General features: G+C 38.0%; 1 protein-coding gene across 7 annotated transcripts in view; it reads left to right on the top strand.

Annotated features, from left to right (window-relative positions):
• The first annotated feature begins 1,622 nt into the window (after nt 1-1,622).
• MIA2 (MIA SH3 domain ER export factor 2) overlaps nt 1,623-11,263 on the top strand; it is a 105,311-nt gene continuing 95,670 nt past the window's right edge. For all 7 annotated transcript variants that reach the window (XM_024762032.1, XM_024762029.1, XM_024762033.1 and 4 more), the window contains exons 1-4: nt 1,623-1,937; nt 3,641-3,774; nt 5,921-6,007; nt 9,502-10,732. In XM_024762032.1, the coding sequence (XP_024617800.1) occupies nt 1,823-1,937; nt 3,641-3,774; nt 5,921-6,007; nt 9,502-10,732 (1,567 nt within the window). In that variant the 5' untranslated portion in view covers nt 1,623-1,822. The remainder of the gene's footprint in view (nt 1,938-3,640; nt 3,775-5,920; nt 6,008-9,501; nt 10,733-11,263) is intronic.

The following is an 11,263-nucleotide window of genomic DNA, read 5'->3' as shown; positions in this document are numbered from 1 at the left end:
ACCTACACCTTTTAGAGTGTGCACGTGTACAGCTATGCAGCGCTCTGATTGTAAACCAAAGGATCCTCAAACCCATGCTCTATCAGATTCTTTCTGAGGATGTAAAAATCTTTGATCTCTTGGGCTTCCCTGGTGGCGCAGTGGTTGAGAGTCCGCCTGCCGATGCAGGGGACACGGGTTCGTGCCCTGGTCCAGGAATATCCCACATGCCACGGGGCGGCTGGACCCGTGAGCCGTGGCCGCTGAGCCTGCGCGTCCAGAGCCTGTGCTCCGCAACGGGAGAGGCCACAATAGTGAGAGGCCCGCGTACTGCAAAAATAAAAAATCTTTGATCTCAGAGAGCAGGCTTCCTACTAATTATTGGTTCTGGAAAGCAAACAAATAGAAAACACACGTCTTTTTTTTTTAGGACTTTGAAAGGAACAGTCTTTCATATTAGCTTGCTCAGGCGCTAGAGGGGAGCGTGGTGTCATTAAGTGCTGCATTCTGCAAAGTATGTATACCCTGGCATGCCCAGACACTGGGAAAAGGTACAGCAAAGAAGGGCTTAGAAAAATATTTTCCTGAGATTAAAATAGAACAACTTTGGTTTCCAAAAATCTACTGTGATCTAGTGTTTTACACCAAAATTCCCAATATAGGGATCTGATCCCTTTTTAGTGACAATATCTTTCAAATAATTTGATTTTCAAAACCTTATTGTTATTTAAAAATTATATATGCTCACTGATTTTTTAAAAGAAAGTCAAACAATAGAGAAAAATACAAAGAAGAAAGTGAACACAACTGGAACTCACATGATATATTCCCACCATATGGGGGAGGATTCTTTCAGACATCTCTCTCTTTCTCTCTATATATACAGAAATATGCATATGAATTTAAATACATAAAATGATATTGTACCTTCTGTTTCCGGAATGGTATTGTTGCAGACGGAGTAGACATCTTTCTGTGGCAGATGACTTGACTCTTGGTGGTAAAGCATAGTGGTTGTGGGTAGGAGGAGTCACAGAGCCTAGGTTTTAATTTCTTCTCCACTCACTATGTGACATCGGGCAAGTGATTTAACCCATCTCTATGTACCTCGGTTTCCTCATAATGCAAAAATGGGGATGATAATATTACCTACCTCAGAGAGTTGATGTGAAAGTAAAATCAGATCACATAATTGTTTGACAGTACCTGCAACATAATAAGTACTTAATACATTTTAACTATCTTAACTAAATATAAGTTTCAACTTCATAGTAACACTGAAGGTTGTTAAAATACGAACGTGGGATATTTTTTTCAAATAACTTTCATCATGATAATCCCAAACCATGCTCTTAACATAAATTATTATTGCTTCTACATATAACTATATCTCCACTGACGCTGGTATTTGCATGCAGCAAATACTATGAACTTATTGACTGATCTACCTGAAGACTTTAACAGAAGGAGATGAACTACCTTTTTATGAAGGCCTCTTTAAGAATTGTTCTGTGGAATGCAAGATGCCTTTAAGCAAGAGAGTTTTACTGCACTGGCTTTATAAAACATGACTCCAACTAAAAATCCCTGTTAATTATTAAACCCTTATGTATAATCTGGATACCTGACACTGCTGATACTACAGATTGAGAACAGAGAGTTTTTGTCCCTCAAGTTAAGCCTAAACACCAGTAGAAAAAGGTAGTTATCGAGGGATTTTAAAACCCCAAAATTTTTCCTCTTATATTTAGTAAAGAGTGTGGGGTATCTCCTGTTTTGGCTGGCATATCTAGCGCCTAAACAACTGGTTTAAACCTTGTTTGGGATTCCTGCTTGTTTTAGCATGGCGGATCTTGGAGTTCACAGAATCCTCCTTCTGGTTATTTCTCTGACAAAATGTCTGGAGGGCACAAAACTGCTGGCAGACTTAAAAAAATGTGGTGACTTGGAATGTGAAAGTAAGTCGCTTTTCTTTTTTTCCCTTCTTTTCCTCTTAAAATGAGGCTCTGAAATGATGTAAAATGTTATTGTGGGCATGTATGATAAAAATGAACGCTAATGTCATTGAGAAATATTTATAAGGTATAGTACACTATAAAAGAGAAATGCTGGAAGCAAAGTATTTTGTGATCGTTTTTAATGTAAATATACAAAGGGGCAAAGATCAGCCTGATATATAAATATATAAGAAATTTTAAGGATATTAATCCAGATCTCAAAAATAAACTAATTAGCACTTTTACTATTTTTTAAGATAAATGTGATTGATTTGTATTAAAAAAGATATCAAGCCATTTGATAGTTATTTTTATGAAGCCCTTACATTTTTTAGTTTCTATTTCACAATCAGAAGTTTCTGATTCTCATGAGTTTTCTAAGACTGTTTTTATTTCAAACCATCATGATCTATTGTGTAAACTTTATCAAACATTAATTATTTCTGTGTTCCCTTATTATGAAAAAATACTGAAATCAGTGTTAGGAATACATAATTTTATTTATATCTTTGAATATTAAACTTCCTTCTTCTACAAAGAGAAATTAATTTTCATTTTATTGCTTAAGAACTTATTTTCTGAAATTGGCATTATGGTACAAAATGAATAGTATCCCAGTATATTAGAATTGCTTTATATTGTTCTATCCCTCCAGTATGTGAGAATTACTTCGAATTTGCAACATGTAATTAAAAATGCAAAATATTATTAGTATGAACATAAATGATTTAAAAGTAAATTTTTTATGTGTAAACATTTTCCTTAATCATTTGGATACATAATTTAATATATAGAGAATGTTTACTAGATGATGTTTTATAATAATATTATTATAACAACTTTTCTTTCCTTCTTTACAACCTCATTTTAGTTTACTTAGGGCTAGGCACATAACATGAAAAGAGAACATTCATAGTAATTGATAAAAGTTATTTTAACTTTAATTGCACGAATTAATGAAAATGTTTTACATATGCCAGTATAATTATAATTGTTAATAAGGTATGTATATTACTTTATGTGCTGAAGGGCTAAATCTAGCATATGTGGTTATGGTCTTTCATAGTCATTAAGGGCCTATTATGTGCTGGGTCTGGGGGATGAGGGGTGTGTATCTAAGAGGGATAAAATGAAGTGTAAGGTAAGTTTCTTGTCCTCCAGGGATTTTCATTCTAGTGAATGATGACAAGACAGGTCAATATGAAACAGTAAATAGTAATACAACATAAGGATAATAGATAATATTGAAATTCAGAGAAGCGGCAGAGTAGGATGGACCAATTAGGGATGTCTTATAGCGGAAGTAGGATATGAGTTGTCCATGAAGAGAGACTGATGGGTTTTTAGAAAGGCTTAGGAAAAAACAGAAAGAAAACTCAGAATACAGAAGGCGGATGTTGCAGTGAAAAGAACTTCAGTTCAAATCTGGCTCCACCATTTATCAGGTGTGTGACCAACTCTTTGATACTTAATTAAAGGCTCATTTTTTAGTCTGAGATGAGATTATTTATCTCATAAGTCTGTTCTGAGGATTTAATAATAGCAGTAATAAAAGGTATGAAAGAGCTTATCATGATGCCTGGAGTATAGTAGGTGCCAGAAGAAAACTAATTATCTTTTCCTTCCCTTCTCTACTGTGTGTTTTTCTCTGCATGTTTACATAGCTTTAATAAGCAGAGTCTTAGCCATAAGAGATTACAGAGGACCTGACTGTCGATACCTGAACTTCACTAAGGGAGAAGAGATATCTGTTTATGTTAAACTTGCAGGAGAAAGTGAAGATTTGTGGGCAGGAAGTGTAAGTATCTAATCTTACAAATTGAATACAGAATAAATGACTAGCTTGCACAAGGATGCCTGGTGTTCATCTCTAAAGGAATTTTAAGAATTTCAAAGTACTTTATATATCTATTAAAAACCCTTAACATATTTAAACAAACAAACAAAAAAATGGTCATGTTCAGTGTTGGTTCCAGAATTTCTATAAAAACTAGCTTTGGGGAAGCCAGTCTGGTTGGGATGAAGGCTTAAGAGTGCCTTGAAATTACTTTTACACAGCATGCATAGTGTTTGAACTTAGGTTTTATATTTATTTGGAGAGACTTTTAGAGGTGCCAATGGAGATTATGGAATGACTAGGTAACCCCAGCCATCCCTTGGTGCTACCAATGGCCAAGTTTAAGAGAGACCGGGAAGTTTTAGTTAATCAGATTAAATGACATGTCTTGGGAATTCCCTGGTGGTCCAATGGTTAGGACTCTACGCTTTCATTGCCGAGGGCACAGTTTCATTCCCTGGTTGGGGAACTAAGATCTCACTTGGCCAAAAAATGACATGTCTTTCTGAGCAAATAAAAGACTGAGTTGCTATTGAAGAGATCCTTAGAAAGATCAGTAACCTAGGGAAGCGAGGTACATGAATTTTTCGTGGAGGAAAAGAATAACTGAGAGAGACCGCTGTTTGGCCCAAAGTCCTATTACACTGAAATGCCTAGATGCCTCAATCACCTCTCTGAATATACAGATAGAAAAATTAATGATTAATATTTTCAGTTGAATATAGGTCTGTATCTTAGATTATATCATGCCTCAGAATGAAAAGATACCATGACAAGTGACTTTACTCCCAAGCTGAACAAGCATGACCAACCTGATACATACATCATTTCCATATTGTGTATGCATAAGATCTCTTCCCTGTGTAGCCTCTGTGATCTTTATTTGAAGGAGCAGATTCTATTTGGGTCTATCCTGCTTTTTAGCATGAGGGACTACATGACTGAACCTCAGACTCTTGTTGGCCAGAATTCTTTACCTGGACTTTGCAGCTCCCAAGACTTCTTACTGCTTATGGTGCCTTAAACATGCCATTTCTCTGTCCTGAATGCATGGGAGGTATCCAGTGCAACTATAAGGAAAATGACACAGTATCATAAGAGGAAAAGAAAGCATTCTTTCTTGTTTACTATGTGTGAAAATGATAGTTCCACACAAAAGCAGCATGTAATGTGTGGAGCCAGGGTGACGTTTCAAGCACACTTGGTTTTGTGCCTTAGGTGTCTAGTCCAGGCAGATAACTGTTTAAGAAGCCACACTGTGTGGTTGGGACTCTGGGCTTTCATTGCCAGAGGGCCCGGGTTCAATCCCTGGTCAGGGAACTAAGATCCCGCAAGCCCCACTGGCATGGCCAAGAAAAAGAAGCCACGCTGTGGAGTTCATTCCATCAGTTTCCAAATAATTGCAGCAACTGGAGAGCTGGAAGAATCACAGTTGAGGGATAATGGTGCTGAATCAAAGGGCCAAAAGAAATATGCTCTTTAAACTTTGACAGGGGTGGGAAATGGGCCGAGAGTGGTTATGTGAAGCCTTCACTCTTGGGGGACATCTTGTATGCACTTAAACCGATTGAGAGGATCTCTGTTACCAAGGCACCCTCAGAAAAGTTGTGTGGAACCAAATGCACCTTGGAAGACTCATAGATCTTTACTATCTTGATGAATCCACCTCAGCCCTTCAGAGTTTAAACATCTTACCCAATTTTGACATCCTGAAAATGCTGCGTATGTCACAGCTCCATCTTGCTTGGCTACAGTCACAATTCTTTTGTCTTTTGATATTCCAGGTTTACTAGTGTAAATCTGTGGTCCACCTGGGCAAGAAAGGTCATTAAGAACAGAAAAAGAAAGAAAATGTGTGGTTTTCCCTCTGAAATCTGAAAAAGTGGCATTTTATAGCTTGGCCCTTTTTTCCCTCAGATTTATGCTGTTCTGTCGAGTAGCAAAAGGAATATGATTTCACTGACTTTCTTTTAGATGGTAAATGAAAGCCGTTGATGTTTGTAATTTGAAATAGATGAAAGCCAAGGACATGAAACAAAATTAAGCTCAATGGCCATTATTGCTCTGATAACTCTTCCTTGCTAATCTTCATTCTTCATTTTGATAGAAAGGAAAGGACTTTGGGTATTTTCCCAGAGATGCAGTCCAGATTGAAGAGGTGTTCATATCTGAGGAAGTTGAAATATCAACAAAAGTGAGTAAACTCATTTCGGTTATTAATTGAATTTATTTATTTATTTATTAAAGAAAATTTGTATTTTATTTTCTCTAACAAAAGAAATAGTTGTAAACACCCAAGAATTCTCTTTTCCAATTACCAATAATTTTTTCTTCTTCTTTTTTAATGAATGTATTACTTTATTTATTTATTTTTATTAATTGATATTGGAGTATAGTTGCTTTATCGGTTATTAACTGAATTTAAAAATTTTTGGCTAAAACAGTTTTCTGTGGTCTAAGTGCCCATCAGTTATACATCTTATATAGTGGATATATAAAATAGTCTGAAAACTCACTCTAGGAATAGTTTGAGTATGTGAATAAAATCAGGTAAGACAAGATTGATGACAAGGATTTTGCTTACTGAAAATTAACAGGCAGTAAAGTATAGTGGTTAAGAGCATGGATTCTGGAGGTGGACTGGGTTCAAAGCCTGACTCAGCCACTTAGTTCCCACGTGGTCTTGTGTGCCTTTTTTCTCATCTGTAAAATGAAGATGATGATTATAATATAGTGCTACCTTAACAAATTTATTGAGCAAAAAATGAGCATATTGGGCCTCCCTGGTGGCGCAGTGGTTGAGAGTCCGCCTGCCGATGCAGGGGACGCGGGTTCGTGCCCTGGTCCGGGAGGATCCCACATGCCGCGGAGCGGTTGGGCCCGTGAGCCCTGGCCGCTGGGCCTGCGCGTCCGGAGCCTGTGCTCCGCGACGGGTGAGGCCGCAGCGGTGAGAGGCCCGCGTACCAAACAAAAACAAACAACAACCAAAAAATTAGCATATGTAAAGTACATAGAACAGCACTTAGTAAGTGCTATGTAAGTGTTAGATATTATTACTAATGTTATTGTCCTACTGGGACAGAGTTTATTTCCCATCACACTCTCTAGGTCTCATATCTGTAAACCTCTTTTGCTGTTGGAGTTTTAAATGAGCTTGATAATGAGAATGGAAATCAGAAGGTGACTCTTCAATACGTGAATTTGATAAGCCCATTTAATTCACATTCCAGGTTAAGCCTATTTACCTTACATGAGGTCAGTGTGAAGTCAGTCTGCCTAGTTAAGTAAACTATTATCTGGCTCTTTTCCAGCACAGATTCTGGGATTAAATGTCTATTCACTGTATAACTACTAGTCCTGTCAGTTCTGTCTCCAAAATATATCTGTCTTCTCTTCATTTTTACTCTCCCCATAGCCCTGATTCAAAGCATCACTGTCTCTTGAGTAGAACACTGCAGTAGGTTTCTAACTGGTCTCCTTGCCCCTACTTTTGCCCTCTTCCAATTCATTCTCCAGACAGCAATGGATCTTATAGATACAAAAACAAAGAAGTCAGATCATGTCATTTGCTTGGTTTAAAGCCTTTTTATGGCTTTGCATTGAACCTGGAATCAAGCCCTGACTCCTTACCCTGGCTCTACATGATCTGCTGCTGCTCCCGCTGCTGACCCTGTCACGTGCCACTCTCCCTGCACTCACTATGCTCCTGGCCACACTGGCCTATTGATAGTTCTTAGAACATGCCAAGCTCTTTCCCAGCCCAGAAACCCAAACGGCTGTTCCCTCTGTTTGGAATGCTTCCCCTAAGTTCTTCACCTGGTTAGTTCCTTCTTATCCTTTAGGTCACAGCTGAAACATCAGTGCCTCAGAGAGCTCTTCCATGATGATTCTAAAGGAATTACTGCTTCTTAATCAGAGCTTCCTGTTTACTTCCTACATAGCACTTATCACAATTTATAATTATGTTTTTCTATTGTTTACTGCAGAATTTCAGCACCTGGCACAGTGCTGAGCACATAGTAAGCATATAGAAAGTCCAAATTCTTTATTTTTTAAAAAACATGTATTTATTTAGGCTGCACCGGGTCTTAGTTACGACATGCATGTGGGATCTAGTTCCCCGACCAGGGATCGAACCCGGGCCCCCTGCATTGGGAGCATGGAGTCTTACCCACTGAACCCCCAGGGAAGTCCCTAGAAGGCCCAAATTCTTAGGTCAAGTTCCCTGGGAAATAGAATCCGAGATGGATCTTTGCATCCAAGAGGTTTACTAGGGAGTACTCTTGGGAATAGCACCTGTGAGGGAATACAAGAAAAAGCAGGATTGGGCAGACAGAGAAGTTGAACTGTGATCCGGTTGCAACAAAGGTTTCAGGTGATTCCATAAGGAGCTTTGAAGCTGGAATGGGCTTTCAGGGTTGTCCTGAATAGAGGCAAGGAGTTGGGCCTTTTTATCCTTGCATGACTGGTTCATCTGGGGTAGTGTAACCTGGGGCTGGGTTAGGCTAGTATTTACTAGAGACAGTTGCTATTTTAATTACTTGATTCATTTAATCCTCACAACACCCCTATAAGGTAGGTACTGTCATTATTCTCATTTTACAGTTGAGGAGACTGAGGCATAGAAAGGTCATCCTATTCGCCCAAGGTCACAGAGCTAGTAAACGGCAGGATTAGGATTTGAACCCAGAGTGTTTGGCTCCAGCGTCTGTTGTTAATCACCTACTATGTTGCAATGCCAAAAAATACTGTAAAATTGCAATTCTGAAGTTTCTTTTTGTAAAATTCTGACCTTTATTCTCATTTCATAATGGTGATATCCAAAGAGCAGTGTATATCACTGTTTCATACCTTCAGATAAAAAAAAAATAGCTTCACCATTTTTCTTCTTGATGATTTGGTTGTTTTGTGAGATGAGCAAGGAGATCACTGCTTCCATCGGCTACATGCAATATCTCAATAAAAGAAGTCTAAGTGGGGACTTCCCCAGTGGTCCAGTGGTAAAGAATCTGCCTTCCAATGCAGGGGACACAAGTCCGATCCCTGGTCGGGGAATTAAGATCCCACATGCCACGGGGCAACTGAGCCCCGCACACTACAACCGCTGAGCTCGCGCGGCTCAACCTGCCTGCCGTGAGCTACAGAGCGCATGTGCCCTGGGGCCCGCATACCACAAGTAGAGCGAAGCTCACGTGCCGCAGCTACACCCCAACGCAGCCAAAAAAAGGAAGTTTTTTTAGTGCAACTTCTAATCAGGCCTTCATGCTCTAGAGTCTTTGGTTTGTCTGAGCTGTGACCACGTGCTGTACATTCCCCTCCCTGAAAGCGCTGCACAGCTGCATATGTCCATTCAGTGTACCCTTACCAGGAGCAAGATTTTGTGGCCATGTACACCTGTTCACTAGAGTTTATTTGCAGAATATACTCACTACTTGATTGCCTCTGCTTCTGAATTTCTTCAATTATTTGATAATAAATAAATCCTAATGCAAGAGGATTTTCATTTAGGTTTATATCATTAACCCTGAAAAGTCAGTTATGATACAAGTGTTTGAGATTAGGAGTTTTTGCTCTGCTGTTGAGCTAGTTGTGTGGCCTTGGGAAAATCATACTCATCCATTTTAAATGATTTCAGAGAAACAAGGAGTTTTTATATATTAATGTCAGTCGTAACTTTTTTTCTTTCAGGAATCTGACTTTCTCTGTCTTCTTGGAATAAGCTACACATTTGAAAATGAAGATAGTGAGTTAAACAGTGGTAATGGTGAAAATATATATCCATATGAAGAAGGCAAGGAGCCCAAATCTAGAGTATATGAAAGTGATTTTCAGATAGACCTTGGCTTTTATTCAACTTCTGAAAGTACTTTGTTTGAAGACCAATTTCCAGCATCAGAGGCTCCTGAAGACATCAGAAGTACTAGTGAATCAAAAGATTGGGAAGCAGTAGAAGCTGGAAATGTGGAAGAGTATCCTATTTCAGAAGGGGATCATGTCCTACCATCCTCAGCTATTCCTGAAGTGAAAGGATGGTTTGGATTTGGAAGGGACCAAGCTGGAGAAAAGACTTTTGAATCAGTTACTGAACCTCTAGAAGAAAGCTCATTTCGAAGTAGAAAAATAACAGTGGAAGATGAGAATGACCCAGAGGGATTAAACAATGGTGAGCCCCAAAGAGAACATAAGCAAGAACTTGAATCAGAATTTGATTCAGTGCCAAAGAAACAGTCTGAACTAGTGTCTGAGTCAGAGCACATCCTCAATCCTCAAGACACTGGTTGGTTTGGTGGTGGATTTACAAGTTATTTTGGTTTTGGGGGTGAGGATACAGGGCTTGAATTACTGTCCAAAGAAAGCAACCCACCATTACAAGATGTTCCTAGTTCCATATCCTCTGAGGAAGAACCCACCATTCCATGTACAGAAATATTAACAGAAAAAGAAGACACAATCACCAATGATAGCTCAATTCTCAAGCCAAGTTGGTTTGATTTTGGTTTTGCTATGCTAGGATTTTCATATGCTAATGAAGATAAAATTATATCAGATGATGGAAAAAATGAAGAAGAAGGTGGGGGAGATAAACATGGACATCCTTCAACAAGTGAATTTGACCCTGATAAGGAACAAGAAATAAAAATAATACAAATTATGGAAACTGAAAATCAAATAGGCAAGAAAAGCGTCTTAGAGAAAACAGACGATTCTGATACTTTACCATATTTTAAAAAGTTCTTGTATACTTTTGACAACCCCTGGAACTTCCAGAACATTCCAAAGGAGACAGAATTGCCATTTCCCAAAGAGACACTGGATGAAAATAATGCAGGTGAAAATGATAAAAGAGAATTTTCAGTTGAGTATTACCCCACAGATAATACGGAAGATATGATGTTGAAAAATGGATACAGTCAGCCAGGTTAGTATAAAAATATCTATAATATGATTTCTTTTTAAAATATAATCTATTTTTTAAATTTTTATACAGCAGGTTCTTATTAGTTATCTATTTTATACATATTAGTGTATATACGTCAATCCCAATCTCCCAATTCATCACACCACCACCCCTCCCCCCCCTTTCCCCGCCTGGTGTCCATACATTAAATATAATCTATTTTAAAAAGTGAAAATCACATGAAGCATCCAGGAATCCATATTTCTCAAAATACTCAATAATCAACAACAACTTTATCAATCACCCTTGTATCAATTTCTGGTTTACTCTGGGATTTAGTAGATCTTAATATCATAAAATAAAATCCCAAGGGACAAAGAATGATTGACTATACATGGATGTTTCAAGGAGATCTCAAGGTCTTTTACAATAAGCTTTAATCAAACTATTATACGTAAACAGGTTAAAAATATAAATAGTGCTAAGGCTTTTTTTTTTTTTTTTTTTTAAAAAAAACAATTTTTTTTCCCTCTGTCCCTTTTTTCTTTTATT

The sequence above is a fragment of the Neophocaena asiaeorientalis genome, unplaced genomic scaffold, assembly GCF_003031525.2.
Source record: "Neophocaena asiaeorientalis asiaeorientalis breed wild unplaced genomic scaffold, Neophocaena_asiaeorientalis_V1.1 scaffold190, whole genome shotgun sequence".
In the NCBI taxonomy this organism is placed as follows: domain Eukaryota; kingdom Metazoa; phylum Chordata; class Mammalia; order Artiodactyla; family Phocoenidae; genus Neophocaena; species Neophocaena asiaeorientalis.
This window is presented reverse-complemented; position numbering and strand designations above follow the sequence as displayed.